The 22,615-nt window shown below is 39.2% G+C and overlaps 2 protein-coding genes across 2 annotated transcripts; both read left to right on the top strand.

The window, feature by feature from the left end:
- Window positions 1-623: 623 nt before the first annotated feature.
- Window positions 624-7,174, top strand: LOC139137438 (uncharacterized). Its single transcript, XM_070705535.1, has 4 exons — window positions 624-1,302; window positions 2,899-3,159; window positions 4,760-5,010; window positions 5,537-7,174. The coding sequence occupies exons 1-4, from the start codon at window positions 806-808 to the stop codon at window positions 6,313-6,315; spliced, it is 1,788 nt and encodes a 595-aa protein (XP_070561636.1). The 5' UTR covers window positions 624-805; the 3' UTR covers window positions 6,316-7,174.
- Window positions 7,175-11,659: 4,485 nt separating this feature from the next.
- On the top strand, window positions 11,660-15,919 carry LOC139136220 (uncharacterized). Its single transcript, XM_070703962.1, has 4 exons — window positions 11,660-12,241; window positions 13,561-13,821; window positions 14,553-14,803; window positions 15,147-15,919. The coding sequence occupies exons 1-4, from the start codon at window positions 11,766-11,768 to the stop codon at window positions 15,884-15,886; spliced, it is 1,728 nt and encodes a 575-aa protein (XP_070560063.1). The 5' UTR covers window positions 11,660-11,765; the 3' UTR covers window positions 15,887-15,919.
- The last annotated feature ends 6,696 nt before the right edge of the window (window positions 15,920-22,615 follow it).

Below are 22,615 nucleotides of genomic sequence, written 5' to 3'. Positions count from 1 at the left end.
TTTTGCTATCGCTTTATTACAATTTAATGACTCATTCGCTCATGAATAGCAAAGGAGATTTGTCAATATGGACGTTTATGTTTTCTGGTTTAAAAATAGGAACGTGTAATAAATGACAGGCATTCATTGGACATAATGAAGACTGGACATAAAACATTAAAATAATAATCTACCACTGTACTGTGGGACAGCAAAGGTCGAGACTGTTCTACCTAAAACCTTCCGTTGTTAGGGAAGTTGATCCCGTGGACTATGGCGCCGATATGGCATAGAGGAATGGAAGGACAATAATAGTTATGGTTGCATAAAACTGATTCAAGCTTTGAGGATTTAAAAAGCCTGAGTCAAGCAAATCATGTATTTTACTGATAGTTACTAATGTTAACCAAGGTGTTAGATCTAATTATCGTATCTGCCCTATCTCACAGAAAGATATACACCATTTTGACCTTGGCCTTGTCATATTATCAACACACTTATTAGGTCTATATATCTAGGATAATGTAGTTTACTACATGCAGGTTGTTCTGGTATCTGCAATTTCTTCTTCATACAACAGCATCGCCAGCGTGTGTGACACATAATGGTTATAAATCATAAGAATTATTGCGAGACTTTATTGTTTTTCATTCGTCGACACCAAACAGACCAGACGAGCCTGGTGAGTCAGCGTTAAACCGTATGGTTTCGCATCAATAAAACCGGGTCTCAACGTGCAAGTGCCACCATATCCTATGACAGGAAGAGTTGGCAACTTCGGAAAACTACCGAAATCTTACTCGATACGAAGATCAGTTTCAAAGCAATGTCTTCATCAGGGATTTTTCGTGGCTTTCTTCTCTTATATCTATCGTTCTGCACTGTGGGATGCTCCGCTTTAACCGATGAAGAATTGGAAGCCCTCGACGAATTCGTCGATGCCACGATGACCTGCAAAAACGTTCCCGGTCTGACGTTGTCCATGGTGAAAGATGGACAGACAGTTGTCGCTAAGGGCTACGGTGTCAGCAATATGGACAAAGGAACACCAGTTACTGAACACACACTATTTAACATTGCATCGTGTTCCAAGTCATTCACGGCCAGTCTAATGGCTAAGATACTTAGCAAGCACCAAGACATCTCCTGGTCGACGCCATACAACGAGTATATATCCGACATTGCCATCAATAATGGGGACGACTATCGCAACACCCAGACCACGATGTATGACCTCTTATCGCACAGGGTCAACACAAAAGACGACACTTTGTATTTGTTGCTGGGTGGGTTTGTCAACGTAGACAGGTCTGACTATGTCAGGTTAGTATGATGCAGTTTCTCGGCTATAGAAAAATACGAATTATAATTTACACTTCCAATACTTCAATGCAATAATTCCAACATCTGATTCAACTTTTGATCTGAGTGCCCTTCTGCAACATTATATATGGTAGTATGCGCTTCGAAAAAAAAGATTTAAATTCTTGCTCAGATCTTCCTCGATAAATATTTCAACCGTTCTGTATCAAAATCACGAATAAAAATCGGGGGTCACATTGCAAATTTTGCGTTTACCGATATTTGAAATTCAAAATGGCCACCATCCCTGTTAACTCTACGGAGAATAACATAGATTTTTGAAAAACCAAGACGTGTAAAAAGTTTCCTTTCTCCGAAAGCTTTAAAATGAACCCCAACAAATGGTAGATCAGGAGAGAATTGTAAAAGTTTGAGAGTCCGAATATCTGTCCCCGAGGTGCATCCTACAATGCGCCTCAAGAACAGATATTCGAACTCTTAAATTTTTATAATACTAGTTTGGTCTGCCACTTGTGGGGGCTCATTTTGAAGCTCACGGATTAGATAAAGTTTTAACCAGCTTGTTTTTGTGAAAATCGAAAATGTAAAACCGAAATGGCGGCCATTTCACATTTCAAATATCGATAATACCAAGCTTATTTGTTTCTGCAGCACAAACTTTTGCAGTCACCTGATTTTCATTCTTCATTTCACAAGGAAGAAGTAAAGTTTTCTTTAGGAAAGTTTGAGTAAAAGTTTGTCTTTCAACTTCATGCGCTCGCTACATTAAATATGCATATCGTACGAGAAAACTATCGAAAATGGCAATTTGAGTTTGCCTTACAGTTTTCAATGTGTGCGTGGTTTCAATCTCTCTCCCTCCCGAATAATTTTCAAAATGAATATTTTTCTATGTTAAAATACACCAAATAATTTGGATTTGTGTGATTCCAAGTATTTCAGTCACCACTTCGTTCACAGACGGTACAAATATGTGTGAATATGAATCATATGTACAATTTAAGTAATGATCGAGCCCATATAATGTATACAGCAAAGACAATATGGAGCTGTACCTGGCGCAGCGCCCTCTGTGCCAGTGAGATGTTGTACTTTGGAATCAACCTCTGGTGAACAATTTTTTGTTACGGTTCTAGCAATTGCGTCACCACACCCATTTGAGCTATCTTTTTTGGCCATCGTCTCTCTTTTTCACAGCTCCAATATATAATGTTGAAGATATATATCTCGTATTAAACGAATGCCTCAACAACTTTATTCTTCTCAGATGTTCAGTCAATCTCATGTATTATGGATTGTTGTACGGGCTTAATAGCAACTGTTGCTGCGAGCCCAGTCCATGATTGCATTTCGATATGCAGGAGTGGCCATTGATACCCTTCAATAACCCAGCAACATCTGTCCGTCAATTGTACACGACAAGTCTAACCTTTTTCGTTTTGTATTGAACAGAATCCAAGTTTGACTACCTGAGCTCATGAAACACGTAATCAACAAACCCAAATGCCGGTGCACAACATTATCAAAACGCGCATTCACAAAAAAATTTCCACTTTCCCTCATTTTTATGTCTTAATGGTGTTGTCATGTCTACAGACATCGCCAATACTTAGGCGAACAACATCCATTCCGAAGTCAATTCGCCTACCTGAATTCCATGTTCGCCGTGGCTGGTGAAATTGCTGAAGAACTTGAAGGTGATAAGTTTGAGAACCTGATGCAACAGAACATCTTTGATCCACTAGGAATGACGTCATCAGGATTTCTGCATTTGGACTGGGACGATGAAAATTTTTCCGAATCCTACATATGGATGCCTGACCAGTATTGGCATCATTTTAACAAGTCAATATATGTGTGAGTATTTATTCGTATTCACGATTTCAGGAATTCCTGTAAGAGTTGTTACATGTGGACAGAGGTTAAACCTTTTGTAGATTTTTCCTGAGGAAAAAGGGCATAGTATAATTCTGTAAATGAGTATCGTTCCACACATCTCTAGAATGAGGTGCACAGGGACTATATAAATCTCAGTAGCAGCAGCAGGGTATAGATAGTTGTCATGGCCGTAGTAGTGCTGTCGGTAGTGCGTATTTCAGTCAAGCGTTATTTTCTGATAACGACCTAGTTGACTGCGGGTCATAAAACTTGGTCGCCACATCACAGTGCGCAGTGATACGTATGCCTGTAAATCGTCAAGTTTTGTCAGCACTTTATTGCACACAATGGTCATCTCCCTGTCGTTAACTTGATCATGCTTCATTCCTAAAATTTGTTATATTTTCAAATGAGAAATTAAATGAGAAATAAATTAAGCGTTTATATATGTTGTTGTCTGTTATATGGAAATGTACTGAAATTTCACGCGATAAAGATTCGTGTAGGTGCGTGACATGGACCATAACTTCAAGGATGCATCTCAAGACAAAAACAAAACAAAACAGACGCCAATAGTCATTCCATCAATGCTTACTGAGCTGAATTATATAAATTACGGTGCTTATGGAATTTATATCAAAATATTGTGGTAAACCCGTCGCTTGTGGTGGTATACTGTAAAACTACTTGGTGTACTGATACCGTATTTATCCCGCTAACAGTATTTCGCCATATTCGATTTTGTTTACCAAACGTAAAATGAAATCGATAGATATTTCTAGGCTACATTCGGTTTGCTTTTTGCTCGTATGTGATCTGATGGAAATTAAAACTACAGATTAGCTGTCTCCGAATTAATCCCTTCACCGAAGGCTTCGCTTTGTCTTGGCCTTATAGTTGCTTCAACAATCGACTAAAGTCTGAGGAGGCTTCAGAAGCTAACACACTCCTCAGTAAAATACTCTAAGCTTATATTTGGGAATAAATTGCTTTGAAGTTGATAGCTTCGCAAAAATACTTTCGTCGGTGTACCTTTGTCGTTGGTCGAGGGCTGTACTGTAATGTCGTAGGCCTAAGGGATTTTACAAAACGAACTCTCGCCCGCAAGCAAAGGACACCACGGACAACAATCCACACTAAATTTGGACTCTCAAATTTTTGCAATTCTTTATGATCTACCATTTGTGGGGCTCATTTTAAAGCTCTCGGTCTAAGAAATATTGCCACCGTCTTAGTTTTTCGAAAATTGTACTTTGTTCCCATAGGGATGGCGGCCATTTTCGCATATCAATAAATGTGAGGCTATTTGTCTCTCAACCGTACAAAACTTTGAACCATGATCCCTGATTGTTATTCTTGATTTGGTAAGAGAACGACTGAAAGTTTCATTAAGGAAAGTTTGAGCAAAAGTTTGCTTTTTCGAGGCACATTCTCCCTTAACCGTGGGAACATCTTATTTAGGTTTTTGTAAAATTTAATTCAAACATTTATTGTTATTCTGAGTGCCTCTATATCTACAATGATAATTTTCTTTATTGCAACGTCATTTAAATTGATATGTGCCTCGTTTTCAAAACAGCATGAACCATGTCCAAGCAGCGGGCGGCGGAGTGATATCGAACGCCGTAGACATGGCAAAGTACATGAACTTCATACTGAGTGGAGGAAAGAACGAGTCCGGCGAACAGGTGGTAGAAGAGAGTTATCTCCAAGAGACACTGCGCCCTCAAACTGCGAAACAAAATCCCTCAATTCAAGCAAAACCTACTTTTCCCGTGGACGAGACATCATTCAGCTATGGATTGGGCTGGGATAACAATATGTACAGAGGTATGATGAGGCAAAAATGTCGTCAGTCAAACCACAGAGTAACATAGACAGTGTATGTTACTCTGTGGTTAAACATGACATTTTTTCGAAATTTATATTCTAGCAAAATTGGTGGTCAAATCTAAACCAAATCACTTACTTTACACCGCCAATGAAGTTATCTAATCAAAATATGTTATCCTCAAATGACTGAATACATCAACACAACTAAATCAAGGTGTGTATTATCACAGTCACCTGTGGTCTATTCCGTTCTGTGTCTATGCAACCCATAGACATGTGTACATCTGCCTTTGCATATGTACACACGTACACACGTACACATGTACACACATCTATGGGCGTATAGACGCAGAACAGACCACTGCAGGTGACTGTGGTATTATCCACATTATCAGCGGAGAGATTCGGCCAAAAAAAGTCATACACCCATATCAATGCGAAGATTTACGACTGGCTCATAAAAGATTAACTTCAAACTCTTGATGACTATCTAAATTCACGTCTTAAATTCCTCTTTTACCAGGGTACGTGAAGAACTCGCACGGTGGTTCGTTTCCGGCGTTTGGCTCTCGGCTAAATATCTACCCCGACGCCAACGTTGGTGTTTTTGTCAGTGTCAACGGCCCTTGGGACGGCGACGACGGCGCTGCCATGCAACGGATTGAAGCTTTTGCCTCAGATCTCTTACTCGGTGAAGAACCTTGGTTGAACACTACTACAGCATGTACTTTTCCCGAACCATGGCAACAAAGTTCTGCAGCAGATCTAGACCGTATCGTAGCATCCCATAAAAAAGTTAAAATGGCGCATGAAAATGAATCAAAGAAATTGCCTGCTGCTTCTAAAGTTCAGACCTCTCGTCCCCTTGAAGATTATGTTGGTGTGTACGGTCATAAGGCTTTGGGCAATTGCTCTGTTTGGCTTGAAGATGGGTCTGAAAATCTTAGTTATCGGTATGGAGAGTATGCTATTGGTGAGTTAATACCGACACCACAGGAGAACATCTTCTTCGTCACCATGGTAGGCCCTATGGCTTGGTATCTCGACATGTACGGCGTTCCGATGCCGGCGCGGTTTAAGTCTTCCGATGGTGACGTCATCGACGAGCTTCGGGTACCCGACGTGCCGATTTTCCCCGAGCATTGGTTTAAAAGGGGAGAGATGCTTGTGGACCCACCAACTCCAAAACCAACTTTTACAGAGCCACCCACCAAGGACCGTGCTGCAACTGTTTCTCATTCTGAAATCCTGTGCATTTTTATGCTTTCATACATGCTATATCACCACTATGAGATGCAGTAGAGCTGCATGATGACAGAAAGTTTGTCGCGGATATATTAGTTCATGGTCAAGACCCCAATCGCCCTCCCCTTCCCAGTTAATTTGCGGTTTAATCAACACAATCATTTCCCTTTGTGTTGCCATGGCGACTTCATCCTTAAATTCCATTCCATCGGAAAAAAATGCTATTTACTGAATTTAGTCGAAGCCTCCAAACGACTAAAATTGCATGCACCATCAATATTTTAACGGCACCATCCATTGGTATACGCAGTGACTGTGACACTGCCCGTTTAGGCAGTAGCAAGGCAGTAGCTGTATAAACTTATGATAATTTTGACAATATTTTTGTTCAGTTGATAGATAACTGGAGTATTATTTCTCTTTGCGATGCCTTTTGTATATAATTCGGTTTCTTGTTATATTTTTGCTTTGTCAATACCAGTTAATTTTGTGACGTCATACCCTCAGATTATTACTGATAATACATCTGATTATTCAGTGTAACGCTCTCTCTTGTAAACTTTTTTCTCGAAGTGTCCCTCAGGTGGCCAAGGCGCGTGAAGCTTGGTTCAAGATCGTATGAGAAGGAGATAGGAAATAGCGTCACATCCTCAATTAATTATTGGTAAAAACGTGAATGAGAACAATCGAGACCGGGAAATTCCATGGTGTGATCTTAAGATACAATCAAAGACTGGCGGGAATTTCCATGTGATGAACATTGTGTAATGATGATAATTTTGTACTAATATGTTAGTTAAGAAAAGTATATAACTTTGTAAAGAATGTAACCTGGATATACACGCTCAGAACTCGAGACCTTGAAAGTCACGTTTGCCATATCCTAATAAAAATCTAAATTGTTACATACAACTAGCATCTTGGTGTGTCAGCTTCAGTTACTGAAAGCATAAATCTAGACTGGTACCTCAACTTTTAATTCGCAACACCAGTATTGTGGCCTCCATTTGCTAAATCTACATTTTTCCTGGCATCGCCCAAACTATGAAATAATATCAACAATGTACTCCCCTCCTGGCCCATAACGGACTCAAGCAAACTTTGCACTCGATTATGTACTCGGCTTTGCCCCGTACATCATGTCGTGCAAAGTTTGCTTTCGTCATTATGTACCAGGAGTGTGGTACATCGTTGCTTAAATATTTCACACGATATGATTTTGTAACTTTGTAGATAGCACGCTAGTGGCGAAACAGTTTCGGTTCTAGGTGCGAAATCGGACGTTCTCTTTTGAAATTTGTCAATTTGATTACTTTACTTCTTGGGTTTCTTGGTTAAACTACTTGGCATGTTTGAGCGATTGGCACTCTCTCCTCTTATTATCTAAGTCAGTGAGTGACAGGGTAAATAAATAAATAAATAAAATATATAAACAAGTAAACACATAAAATTGAAAGTGCTTCATGTAACAAGTACGTGTTTGTAAATTTAAGTACAGCAAAAAAACGAGATGGATGAACAGTCTCATATACATTACGTTTACGTTTTTGTACGAAACATACAAGTTTTTGTACGTAACATCGTAGATAAAAAGAACCGACTCATTTAAGTGCCTGGATAGACCACACAAGGGAGTGCTAAATTACTTGTTGTGTTGATAGTAGAGACCAAAGTTAATTAGGACACCACTCTGGCACTCTGGCTAACCATAAGACGTACTGATGCCAAGCTGTTTTTATAGACACACAAGAATAAACAGTGGAGTAAAGTGTCACTTAGACGTCTGTCAAGTTTTACTTCTTAGAAAATGCATGCCCTTCAACTCAATACATGAAAGCCAATATGTTGTGTGGTATCCATGGCTCGGTGTTTTCATTAATAAATTAAAAAAACAGTATTCAAAAGACATTTCTGTCTGACATGTGGTAATCGCTGCTTCATTCAATCCTCTCCGAGTCTCACTATGTATCCATGTGTTCTCGCAAAAATTCTAATCAGCATTTGTCTGCATTCATAGTATCATATTTCGTCTACCTGGACTGTTGACATAGACCGACATCAAACTGTTTAGATATCATTTCAATAAACAATGGCAATATTTCGGCACCTCCGTATCCAAACACTCAAATAAGTCGGTTCTTTTTATCTGCAATGTTGTTATCTACAGAACTTGTGCCGGACTACACAGTCCCTCCACAAATTTGTGGAGGGACTGTGGCCGGACGTACAAAAAAGTAAACGTAATGTATATTAGTCCGTGGGCTAGAGGGGGTCTACGTGCCCCCCCCCCCCCCCACAGGATAACAAACCTTTATTTTTCATAAGCCTTGGGATCCCTAGAAAACGAAATGGAATTTTAACAGAAAAAATATAGGGATGGAATAGCTGTTATGGTCATGTTTTGAATAGCCTAGAATTCTATTCGTCCGCTTGCCTCCGTACCTCCGCCCAGTGGGCCGGAAGTACGGAGGCAAGCGGACGAATAGAATTCTAGGCTATGTTTTGAAGGGTACCGCAAAATCACGATTTTCCAAGCCAAATGCATTTTCGTCGAATCTGTCTTCTTGTAAGTCATGTGCTGAGCTCATTTTTTAACATAACCTCACTTGTTTGGTATCATTAGAAAGGGAATTGATTCGTCTTTAAGATGACATATTGCAATATGCAATATCTTCTACAGTTTTTGTCGAATATAACCAAAACTTACCCCTTACCCCAAAATTTAACGTTGCAAATTACAGAAAATCTCAAATTCTACCAATTTTTTAGCTAGGCATAATGAAAAATGCAATGCTTTGTCTAAAATCTGTTTTATTTGATACAGGAACATGTCAGATATATGAAATAGACTTTTAACAGAAAAAATATTGGGAATCTACAGCTGTAACAGCCATATTTTGAAGGGTACCGCAAAATCACAGTGTTGCAGATTTGCATGCATTTTTGTTAAAACTGTCTTCCTATAAGTTACTGCTGAGCTTGTTTTTGAATATAACCTGGCTTGTTAGGTATCATTAGAAAGATAATTTACTAATCTCTTGAATGATATATTGTAACATGCAATATCTTATACAGTTTTCATGATATATAACCAAAACCTACCCCATACCCCAAAGTTTACATTGAAAATTTCAGTCATAGCTAAAACCAAATTCTACAATTTTTTTAGCTTGACACAAAAAATCTGGCCGTTTTTGCTATTAAATCTGTTTTATTTGGTACAGGGACATGTGAGAAATATGAAATAGACTTTTAACAGAAAAAATATTAGGACTCTACAACTGTAGCGGTCATATTTTGAAGGGTACCGCAAAATATCAGTGTTGCAGATTTGCATGCATTTTTGTTAAATCTGTCTTTTATAAGTCATCTGTTGAGTCTGTTTTTGAATATAACCTGGCTTGTTAGGTATTATTAGAAAGATAATTAACTAATCTTTAGAATGACATATTGTAACATGTAATATCTTGCACAGTTTTCATGAAATATGACCAAAACTTACCCCATACCCCAAAATTTACATTGAAAATTGCAGTCATAGCTAAAATCAAATTCTACCATTTTTTTACGTGAGGTTATGTTAAAAATGAGCTCAGCACATGACTTACAAGAAGACAATTTTGACGAAAATGCATTTGGCTTGGAAAATCGTGATTTTGCGGTACCCTTCAAAACATGACCATAACAGCTATTCCATCCCTATATTTTTTCTGTTAAAATTCCATTTCGTATTCTAGGGATTCCAAGGCTTCTGAAAAATACAGTTTGTTATCCTGTGGGGTGGGGGGTGCACGTAGACCCCCTCTAGCCCACGGACTATATGAGACTGTTCATCCATCTCCTTTTTTTGCTGTATGTAGAATGTTGATAAGTTGACATTTAGCGCTTTGATCTACAGATGAAGCATGTCAAATAAAACACCAGTGTGACTTTTGTTCTCAGCTCCGCCCTGTTCTCTGTGTGTGTGACATCTGTCAAATGGAGGAGTATCGTCCATGCGGCAATGTGGTGTGTTGGCTTTCAAGCTTCGGCATAGCATTCCATGGCTGATTTACTTTGCCATATGCGCTGTCAACATAGCTAGAATATATGCAAATGAGGACAAAGACCGAGCTTTTAATGTTACTAACACTCAAGCAAGAGACGAGCAGCCTTGACAGACTCATCGGAGCAATAGCAATGATGAGTCTTCGCAAGGTGCACTAGGTGCCGTACTTGTGAGTTCGAACCTGATCGAGAATATTACTGAATTTAAACCTTTTCTATAATTCCAACGCCACTTCATTGTGTTTAATATCGAGTATTATGTTATTGTAGTAGATATAGACGAATGCGATCCTTTAAAGGGAAGCGATCGTCGGAAATGCGCAAGTACGACTTTTTGTTTACAAACAATGTATTTCATGCACTACATATAGATGCATCATGTCAACATTGCTACAACATTTAAAGTTTTTGATGACAAACATGTTTTAACTTTCATCAATCGCCAACGTACCTTTGATACAGTGTTTACTGTCGTAGGCACAGTCACCTGTGGTCCATTCTGCTCTGCGTCTATGCGCCCCATAGACGTGTGTACATTCTCAGGCATATGTACACATGTCTGTGGGCGTATATATATATATATATATATATATATATAATATATATATATATATATATATATATATATATATATATATATATATATATATATTACGCAGAGCGGAATAGACCACAGGTGACTGTGGTCGTAGGGGTCGCTAGCGATCATTGAGCGCAGTTCCGACGACCGCCTCCCTTTAAGAGAGCTATCAATTGATGCACGGTTCGGTGTCACGGATTAGTGACGGGTTTTGATGTTTTGCGTAACCTGTGTCTGTAAATATTTGCCATGATTGTCGGTTACTTTTTTATCAGTGCTTCTTTAGTCCCTACCAATGTCAATGCCATGCGCGCTTTATGTTTTGAAATGTAGTGGTAAAAATCACTGGAGCGCGAGATAGAAACAGCAACATTGTTGACAGTTTCCACAGCTACAACTTAATTTCGGTGATGACGTTAAAATAACATGTTATAACATGTTATTTGCATAACAAAATGACATATTACTATGACGCGAGTGTTGACATATTGATACCAGGTACGTGTCAGCATTTTGTTGACAATAAAAATGTTTACAATATGTAATTGAAAATTAACGATGCATACTTATTGGCAATGATGAAAGCGCTGATGATGTGCTTTCACTTCAATATCGATTATTGTAAAGTTTGCATGAAGCAACAAGCAAATGAAGTTTGTGTACATAGATGGATTGTATGCATTGGTATAATTGTATCGGTACGTGAAGGAATGATTAGTATGTTACGATATACAAACATGACCCGAGATAAGTTCAAATAGTGACGCAATATAAATTACACTTCGTTGGGTAGTTCACTCCGGTACCCTTGAAGCGCATCTACATCTGAAGGACGGTATCAAATTTTCGTCATGTCGAAGAAAATCTCTGTCCACCAGTTATGCTTTACCATTCTGACATTACTTTCCCTGCGTGCCGGGAATGTTCAGCGTTGACAGATCAAGAATTGGAAGCGCTTGACGAATTTGTCAATGCCACCATGACCTGCAAAAACGTTCCCGGCCTAACGCTGTCCATGGTGAAAGATGGACAGACAGTTGTCGCCAAGGGCTACGGTGTCAGCGATATGGACAAAGGAACAGCAGTTACTGAACACACACTATTTAACATGGCATCGCTTTCCAAGTCATTCACGGCCAGTCTAATGGCTAAGATATTCAGCAAGCACCAAGACATCTCCTGGTCGACGCCGTGCAACGAGTATATATCCGACATTGCCATCAATCATGGGGACGACTACCGCAACACCCAGACCACGATGTATGACCTCTTATCGCATAAAGTATGCACTGCAGATGACACTTTGTATTTGTTTATGGGTGGGTTTATCAACGTAGACTGGTCTGACTATGTCAAGTAAGTTACAAACAGCCCCTATTCAGAATGACACAATGAAAGAAACTGACGAACGATAAACCGATGACTTTGACCTTATTTCCGTATTGCATCTCGCTTTTAGACTTGGCAGTGAGTGGAAATTGTAGGCTATGAGCATTAAGTTATAAAAACATTGGTATTTTCAATTTTCAGGTAAAATCATCATAACTTTGTTCATTCATTCATTCATTCACTCAAAATATGTAAAACATACCATACTGTATTTTGACTGCACTTTTCAAACACCTGTGACTACAAACGTTCTTGTGAAGGAGAACGCGCCTTGGGGACAGATAGTCGGACTCTCAAATTTCTACAATTATTTTCTGATCTACCACTTGTGGGGGCTCATTTTAAAACTCTCGGAGAAAGAAAAACTTTAACCGTCTTAGTTTTTCGAAAATCCAAAATTTAATTTTCCCCATAGAGTTAACACGGAGATGGCGGCCATTTTGAATTTCAAATGTCGCAAAATGGTGGGCAATTTGTTTCGTTTGTTCCAAACTTTGCACTGCGACCCCCGATTTTTATTGTTGATTTGGTAAGAGAATGGCTGAAAGTTTCATTTCCAAACGTTTGAGCAAAATCTCAAGTCTTTTACTTTCGAGACGCATGCTACCTTAAGTCCATTTGCTCATATTAATCTCATTTACTGCCTACTCCGCAAATAAGGAATCTCACAGGTGACATTGAATCAGTGAATGCTTCGATTAAGTTTAAAGTAAAGGTTGAACGTTTGTATCGGCTTTTCATCACACACCCCCAAATTGAAGTATCAATGTGAAAGCTTTTCTCTGATTATATGATATTTGACTGAGATAGTTTTCAACTTCAAAGTTTTGCAGAAGAAAGCTTTGCCAGTCATAACCGATGCATGTGCGATAAAAAGGCATTTACACTTTAAAACAGTTGAGTAAGCTTCTAGATCTTCAGATACATATCAGGTATGCGCTGTAAAATGGCTTTATTTTATATTATAAATTTAAGACTTCTATCGTTATATTCCATTGTAAATTGAGTATAATGGGCAGTGGGTGAAAGTACAATATTTACACTGAAAGGGCCAACTCCGACAAAGCTACATTATATGTGCTAATGAGGATATTTAGCGAATGCAAAGGGGCTCACGATCATATGCAAATGAGTCGACCTGACAGTCATATTGTATTCACATGACTAGTCAGTGGGAAGAGTCCTACAATCTGCCAATCAGGTATCATTCTATATCCTTTGGTATTTTAAATCAAAGCCGATTTAATATCAGTAACTATCATATACTTGTGAATTTGTTGTATCAGGCATCGCCAATACTTGGGCGAGATTTGTCCGTTCAGAAGCAAATACTCCTACCTGAATACCATGTATGCCGTGGCTGGTGAAATAGCTGAAGAACTTGAAGGTGACACGTTTGAGAACCTAATCCGAAAGAATATATATGATCCGCTGGGAATGACGTCATCAGGGTTTCTGCATTTGGACTGGGACCATGAAGATTTCTCCGAATCCTACATATGGATGCCTGACCAGTACTGGCATCATTTTAACAAGTCAACTTATGTGTGAGTATTTGCAATATTCATAGGGCCAGTAAATTTATCATCTGTAAAACACGCTTTCTTATTCGGAACCATTATGCAAAGCTAGTATAATCTGTCAAAGTGAACGATTACCAACTAACAATTGAAGAACTATTTTAAATCGTTCGCTGATATTCCATGTCGGGAAGTTCTGATGAATTTTTACCTCGGTTAGCCACCCCCTTCAATTGCATACATCAACAGCACTTAACCCGTGAGTATACAGTTCTACATCAGTGACTTTGAGAGTAATAAGCTGTATGTGTTATTGAAATTCTATATGTAGGAGTTGTATTACCAGTATTCAACGTTTTTGAAAAAATGTTGCGTCACCAATTTTTTTCAACGGATTCTTTTTGGAACAAACAGCACACTTTCTGATTACGACTCCACAATGTGCGCAAGCAGTACAAACTCACAGACGACGGTGTTTGGTTCTATGTCAAGACACGTTGGGCGTACACCGAAATACTTGGATCACTGAGTAATGCTCCTTGCAGAAGCATGTTGTTTGGTCAAACAGCTGTTGCATGTAGGCAGTTTTGTACATAATTTATGCACTAATTTCATAAGTACTTTAAGATTGCAATATGTAGTACACAGAAAGTTGGACATGAATCAACAAGTGGTGTACGGTGTTTATCCGATGAATGGAGTCTATGAAAAAGGTAAAAAATAGCTATTACCTCATTTCTACCTCTTTTTCTGAACAGCATAACCAATGCCATAGTAGCAGCTGGGGGAATTATGTCTAACGCCGTAGACATGGTAAAGTACATGAACTTCATATTGAGTGGAGGAAAGGATGAGTCCGGCGAACAGCTGGTAGATGAGAGTTATCTCCGAGAGACTCTGCTCCCTCAAACTGCGAAACACAATCCCTACATTCAATCAAGACCGACATTTCCAGTGGATGAATCATCACATAGCTATGCTTTAGGCTGGAGTAACTTTATGTACAGAGGTATGAATAAAATCGCAACATATGTTGTGACTTGTATTCATGATATTTTTCTGTCGTATTCGAATTCGCAGCCTGCCATACTCTCTTATCCGGCAAAGACGTAAGCGATTAACCTCACCTGGCTTCAACATGACTTCTCAAAAAAGGTGGTTCAACACACATTAGAATACTGCACACTGCATCAATCAAGAATAAGCTCAACAATTGCTCAACATGCATAGCTGGAAAGTTGGCAGTAAGATTTGTAAAATCACCCATCTACGCAATTTAAATCAATAATACAACACATCGATATTGAATATCATAAATGTAAGCATTTATGCAGAAGTGTCTTTACTTTCAGGATATGAGAAAAATTTTCATCGTGGAAGTTTCGCAGCATTTGGTTCACGACTTGCTGTTTACCCAGAAGTGAACGTTGGTGTTTTCATTGGTGCAAACGGTCCGTATGATGGCAACGATCACGCTGCCATGCAAAGAATTGAAGCCTTCGCCACTGACCTCTTACTTGGTGAAGAACCCTGGTTGAACGCTACTACTGCGTGTACTTTTCCCGAACCATGGCAACCGAGCTCTGAAGGAAATAGGAAAAATGAAAAGCAAGTAAATAGGATTAAAAACCGCAAAGTTCATACCACCTCGCCCTCTGATGATTACGTAGGTGTGTATGGTCATAAGGCGTTGGGTAATTGCACTATTTGGCATGAAGACGGGTCTGAAAATCTTCGTTATCGCTATGGAGAGTACGGCCTTGGAGAGCTAATACCCTCACCTGAAGAGGATATGTTTGTTATCACCATGGTGGGACCAATGGCCTGGTATCTGGAGACATACACCGGCGAGATTCCAATCGTTGCACGCTTCGGGTCGTCAGAGGGCGACATCATCGACGAACTGGTAGTGCCGTACATCCCTGTCATGCCGATGCATGTTTTCAGGAGAGGTGAATTAATGCATGACCCACCAACGCCAAAACCGACAGTGCCCCCTGTTCAAGACGGCAGTTCCATCGTTAGACAATCCTGTTTGATGTATGCCTTGTCAACTATCGTAGCAATATTGTGCACGATGCTTGGAAATTAACTTGTACCTCGGAATGACTGACCTGGTATTAAGGGAGCCGTCATTATTTATGGCCTGGGGGGGGGGGGTCGGAGGAATCTGAGGGGGGTCACTCAAAAATCGAAAGCTACAAGGGGGGTTGCTCAAAAGTTGAGAACAAGAAAGGGGGGCTACTCAATTTTGTTGACATGTATTGAAGCATTTAGTGGAGTTACGAATTAATACAACAATAATAGTAAAGATATGTATATTCATACCCGGTATTTGTGTTCACACACACACATAATATACATACATATATATATATATATATATATATATATAATATATATATATATATATATATATATATATATATATATATATATATATATATATAATCATAATACAGGTGGTTTCAAGTAGAAACTAAAATCTCATTACACTATGTGTTTCACGTTATTGTGATCTTCAGACGAGAATGATCAGCTATTCGACGTGGCAGGCCTTATGTTAGAGGCTTGTACTGAGTACATTTTTCAGTATTTCCTGATTAAAGATTGATATACTTGCCTGATCATTAATGAGAAACGTCTGCTTTCTATATTCTACATTGTATAGGTTACCGATAGGGGAAAATGTGTAAAGCAAGCTTATTCTGATGCTATAAAGTTTAAAACCAGTTGAATGCCTTGACAACAAACCCATTTTTTATTGCAGGAAAATAATAATAAATAATAAATGTGAATAAATGTATGTCTGTCGCTATTTTTTCGGTTTCAAAAAATATAGTTAAAATCAGTGAACTGAAATATAAGTTTTGGAATACTGTCTGAGATTTATTTTCCTTCGAGTTTTTTATACGAAAAAAATACTCCCCAAGTGCCACCAAATAACACCATTTTAACCTCTATTTTTCAAAGCTCCAATGGCAGGAGGGGGGGGACACCCCCCTCCTGACCTCCCCCCCGACCGCTTATGCGGTCTCTTGTGGTGCTTTGGCACCACATCTTCCCCCTCTTGAAAAAAATCCTACAGAATAACTGCATGTCACCAGAGCGCTGGATACAGACCTGTACATCAGCCCCTGCCACAGCAATTGGAACCTCCTTCCGACAAAGACCTATACCACAGGGTTTAATCAGGGTCTGTACAGGGCCCGTCGCAGCAGCAATCCATTTTACTGTATAGATATTTAACTTTCCCAATTTTTTTTTGGGGGGGAGGGGGGTCACTCAGATTTTCTGTAGCAGAGAGGGGGGGTTACTCAAACACGTCATGGTTGGCAGGGGGGGTTACTCGAAATTTTGGAGTTTCGAAAGCAATTCCTCCGACCCCCAGGCCGTAAATAATGACGGCTCCCTAATTAACACAGAAAGATCCACGTATACTTTAACTTTTTATCTACAGATAAAGTACTTCCTCGATGATGCTTCTCTAATATTTCCTTAAAATTAAGTTAAATGAGTGACGTCAACACTTTCTTTCTTCACTTTACAAAAATATCAAATCTTTTTTAGTCTTTAAAAATCTTTTCATGATTGAGTAAAATATTTTGTTATCAGAAGAATAAAAGCGATGGATTGAAAGTAAAACTGAGCAGAAAAAGAGGTGGGTGTTTTGTTGAGAAAACGATATTTATTTGGTTTGTTATTTGTTTTACAAGTTATTTTTCTTAACTTGCGTTATGCATAATATTTTCGTAAACGTCGGTGTGAAGAGAATTAGAGGAAGTGGGAGTAAAGATAAGGCTTCAATATAAAACAAAATTCGACCCAACTTGTCTTTCCTTATCAACAAACGCATTCTACAAATCAGTTTTCAAATTTGTTTCATGTCAAATTAATGTCTGTTTCTTCGCAAATGCAAAAGATGTCGAACAAAATATGTATACAGAAGAAATAATCAATCAAAATATAAATCGGATTGGTAATCCTACTTGCCAAGGTTAGGGTAACCAGTACGACATGACCAGGTCTTTTATAGAGATTACTTCAGTATAACAACAGACAACAGTCAAATGACTTACCAAACTAAAGCCATCGGTGTTATTCCACTCGGGTAGGAAAACGACATGTGGATTGCAGCAATCACCGTTTCCTGGTCAGGTAAAATCTTCACGTTAGCTCAATTTTGACATTTACACGTTGTTATGTAGGTCATTTTCCCCCACACTCATCATGACCTGAGTTCAATTAGTCTAGAACATTCTCAAGGTCACTACCCTTAATGACCTCACAACCTTGAATTCAATTAGTCATGTTTGGAATGTTCTGGAACTTAATTAGTTGTGTAAGAGAGATAATTTTAGAACAGTAATTAGCATGTCAATAAAAGTTCTAGACTGTTCTTATATGCTCTTATGTAAGCACATGTGTATACAAAGGGACGTGCACAGCTTCCAGCCAGACTTTGGGATCGTGTCTCTTGTTTGTTACTAAACTCCAGCAGTAGTCATTCTCAAGACTTTTCAAGACCTTCACTGCCAACGCTGGATTTATACTGTGGACTTTGTGCAACTTCAAGCCTGCAAGCTAAAGGACTGTTCATTCATCCGACTGACTGTTACAACTCTGAGACTGGAGCTTTGCCGTCCGAGCTGAGATAAGTAGTCTGTACACTTTTAAAGCTTGTACTCTATCCCTGACTTAGCAATTAGTTTTATTTTTGTAATAAATTTTGTTTAAACGTTAACTGCTGAGTTCACCCTTTTGTTCGTTTTCTCTGCACGTAACAACGTAAATGATCATCATTGCCCAGGAGGTAAGTTAAGAACATCGTGATCTCACCGTCGTTGATGAGCTCGAGATCCGGGTATGGCCAAGTAGCGGATCCTTGTCGAAGGATGGATTGTTCTAGACACAAAACAGGGATAAACGGGCTGCATTCCCTTTTGAGCCTTCGCCACTGACCTCTTATTTGGTGAAGAACCCTGGTTGAACGCTACGGCTTGGATAACAATATGTACAGAGGTATGATGAGGCAAAAATGTCGTCAGTCAAACATGACGTTTTTTCGAAATTTATATTCTAGCAAAATTGGTGGTCAAATCTAAACCAAATCACTTACTTTACACCGCCAATGAAGTTATCTAATCAAAATATGTTATCCTCAAATGACTGAATACATCAACACAACTAAATCAAGGTGTGTATTATCACAGTCACCTGTGGTCTATTCCGTTCTGTGTCTATGCACCCCATAGACGTGTGTACATATGTCGAGAAGAAAAGGCATATGTACACACATCTATGGGGCGCATAGACGCAGAGCGGAACAGACCACAGGTGACTGTGGTATTATCCACATTATCAGCGGAGAGATTCGGCCAAAAAAAGTCATACACCGATATCAATGCGAAGATTTGCCACTAGCTCAAAAAGATTCACTGCATACTCTAGATGACTAACTCGGTTTACGTCTTCAGTTGCTCTTTTACCAGGGTACGTGAAAAATTCACACGGTGGTTCGTTCCGGCGTTTGGCTCTCGGCTAAATATCTACCCCGACGCCAACGTTGGTGTTTTTGTCAGTGTCAACGGCCCTTGGGACGGCGACGACGGCGCTGCCATGCAACGGATTGAAGCTTTTGCTTCAGATCTCTTACTCGGTGAAGAACCCTGGTTGAACACTACCACTGCGTGTACTTTTCCCGAACCATGGCAACTAAGCTCTGCAGCAGTTCTAGACCCTATTGTAGCATCCTATGAAATAGGTAAAATGGCGCATGAAAATGAATTAAAGAAATTGCCTGCTTCTAAAGTTCAGACCTCTCGTCCCCTTGAAGATTATGTTGGTGTGTATGGTCATAAGGCTTTGGGCAATTGCTCTGTTTGGCTTGAAGATGGGTCTGAAAATCTTAGTTATCAATATGGAGAGTATGCTATCGGTGAGTTAATACCGACACCACAGGAGAACATCTTCTTCGTCACCATTGTAGGCCCTATGGCTTGGTATCTCGACATGTACGGCGTTCCATGCCGGCGCGGTTTAAGTCTTCCGAGGGTGACGTCATCGACGAGCTTCGGTACCCGACGTGCCGATTTTCCCCGAGCATTGGTTTAAAAGGGGAGAGATGCTTGTGGACCCACCAACTCCAAAACCAACTTTGACAGAGCCACCCGTCAAGGACCATGCTGCAACTGTTTCTCATTCGGAAATGCTGTGCATTTTTATGCTTTCATACATGCTTTACCATTACAATGAGATGCAGTAGAGCTGCTGGATGAGAGAGAGTTCGTCGCGGGTATATTACTAAGTAGTTCATGGTCAAGACCCCAATCGACCTCCCCTTCCCAGTTAATTTGCGGTTTAATCAACACAATCATTTCATCATTTCCCTTTGTGTTGCCATGGCGACTTCGTCCTTAAATTCCATTCCATCGAAAAAAATGCTATTACTGAATTTAGTCGAAGCCTCCAAACGACTAAAATTGCATGCACCATCAATATTTTAACGGCAACCATCCATTGGTATACGCAGTGACTGTGACACTGCCCGTTAGGCGGTAGCAGGGCAGTAGCTGTATAAACTTATGATAATTTTGACAATATTTTTGTTCAGTTTATATAACTGCGTTCTTGATAGATGACAAGTGTATTATTTCTCTTTTTGCGATGCTTTTTTATAATTCGGGTTCTTGCCAAGTATATATTATTACGTTTTTGCTTTGTCAATACCAGTTAATTTTATGACGTCATACCCTCAGATTATTACTGATAATGCATCCGATTATTCAGGGTAACGCTCTCTCTTGTAAACTTTTTTCTCGAAGTGTCCCTCACGTGGCCAAGGCGTGCGAAGGTTGGTTCAAGATCGTATGAGAAGGAGATAGGAAATAGCGTCAAATCCTTAACTAATTATTGGTAAAAACTTGAATGAGAACAATCGAGAACGGGAAATTCCATTGTGTAATCCTACGAAACAATCAAAGACTGGAGGGAATTTCCATGTGACGACCATTGTGTAATGATGATAATTTTGTAGCTATGTAAGTTTAGAAAAGTGTATAACTTTGTAAAGAATGTAACCTGGATATACACGCTCAGAACTCGAGACCTGGAAAATCACGTTTGCCATCTCGTAATAAAGATCTACAGTGTTACATACTACTAACATCTTGGTGTGTCAGCTTCAGTTACTGAAAGCATAAATCTAGACTGGTACCTCAACTTTTAATTCGCAACACCAGTATTGTGGCCTCCATTTGCTAAATCTACATTTTTCCTGGCATCGCCCAAACTATGAAATAATATCAACAATGTACTCCCCTCCTGGCCCATAACGGACTCAACAAACTTTGCATTCGATACGTAGTCTGTTTTGCCCCGTACGTCATGTCTTGCAAAGTTTGCTTTCGTCATTATGTGCCACTGGAGTGTTGTACATCATTGCTTAAATATTTCACACGATATTATTTTGTAACTTTGTAGATGGCACGCTAGAGGCGAAACAGTTTCGGTTCTAGGTGCGAAATCGGACGTTCTCTTTTGAAATTTGTCAATTTGATTACTTTACTTCTTGGGTTTCTTGGTTAAACTACTTGGCATGTTTGAACGATTGGCATTCTCTCCTCTTATTATGTAAGACAGTGAGTGACTCAGTAAATAAATAAATAAATAGATAAATAAATAAATAAATAAATAAATAAATACATGAAATAGAAAGAATGTTCTTCAAGCAAAAAATACGTGTTTGTAAATTCAACGATGTGGAATGTTGATAACTTGACATTTAGCGCTTTGATCTACAGATGAAGCATGTGAATTAAAGCACCAGTGTGACTTTTGTTCTCAGCTCCGCCCTGTTCTCTGTGTGTGTGACATCTGTCAAATGGAGGAGTATCGTCCATGCGGCAATGTGGTGTGTTGGCTTTCCAGCTTCGGCATAGCATTCCATGGCTGATTAAAATACTTTGCCATATGCGCTGTCAACATAGCTAGAATATATGCTAATGAGGACAAAGACCGAGCTTTTAATGTTACGAACACTCAAGGAAGAGACCGGCGGCAATAGACATCAACAGTGATGAGTCTTCGCCAGGTGCACTGGGTGCTGTACTTGTGAGTTCGAACCTGATCGAGAATATTACTGAATTTAAACCTTTTCTATAACTCCAACGCCACTTCATTGTGTTTCATATCGAGTATTCTGTTATTGTACTAGTTATAGAGGAATGTGATCCTTTAAAGGGAAGCGATCGTCGGAAATGCGCAAGTACGACTTTTTGTTTACAAACAATGTATTTCATGCACTACATATAGATGCATCATGTCAACATTGCTACAACATTTAAAGTTTTTGATGACAAACATGTTTTAACTTTCATCAATCGCCAACGTACCTTTGATACAGTGTTTACTGTCGTAGGCACAGTCACCTGTGGTCCATTCTGCTCTGCGTCTATGCGCCCCATAGACGTGTGTACATTCTAAGGCATATGTACACACATCTGTGGGCCATATATATATATATATATATATATATATATATATATATATATATATATATATATATATATATATATATATATATATATATATATATACGCAGAGCGGAATAGACCACAGGTGACTGTGGTCGTAGGGGTCGCTAGCGATCATTGAGCGCAGTTCCGACGACCGCCTCCCTTTAAGAGAGCTATCAATTGATGCACGGTTTGGTGTCACGGATTGTGTGGGTTTTGATGTTTTGCTTAGCTGTGTCTGTAAATATTTGCCATGATTGTCGGTTACTTTTTTATCAGTGCTTCTTTAGTCCCTACCAATGTCA

The sequence above is a fragment of the Ptychodera flava genome, chromosome 7, assembly GCF_041260155.1.
Source record: "Ptychodera flava strain L36383 chromosome 7, AS_Pfla_20210202, whole genome shotgun sequence".
NCBI lineage: Eukaryota > Metazoa > Hemichordata > Enteropneusta > Ptychoderidae > Ptychodera > Ptychodera flava.
The sequence above is the reverse complement of the archived record's forward strand: the minus strand, read 5'-3'. Positions and strand labels throughout refer to the sequence as shown.

Bases quoted from the DNA above. Each gene is read 5' to 3' on its own strand.
- LOC139137438 (XM_070705535.1), top strand. From the start codon at position 806: ATGTCTTCATCAGGGATTTTTCGTGGCTTTCTTCTCTTATATCTATCG. The intron at 1,303-2,898 runs GTTAGTATGATG...TCATGTCTACAG, and splicing joins GACAGGTCTGACTATGTCAG to ACATCGCCAATACTTAGGCG. The intron at 5,011-5,536 runs GTATGATGAGGC...CTCTTTTACCAG, and splicing joins GGATAACAATATGTACAGAG to GGTACGTGAAGAACTCGCAC.
- LOC139136220 (XM_070703962.1), top strand. From the start codon at position 11,766: ATGCTTTACCATTCTGACATTACTTTCCCTGCGTGCCGGGAATGTTCA. The intron at 13,822-14,552 runs GTGAGTATTTGC...TTTTCTGAACAG, and splicing joins TTTAACAAGTCAACTTATGT to CATAACCAATGCCATAGTAG. The intron at 14,804-15,146 runs GTATGAATAAAA...CTTTACTTTCAG, and splicing joins GAGTAACTTTATGTACAGAG to GATATGAGAAAAATTTTCAT.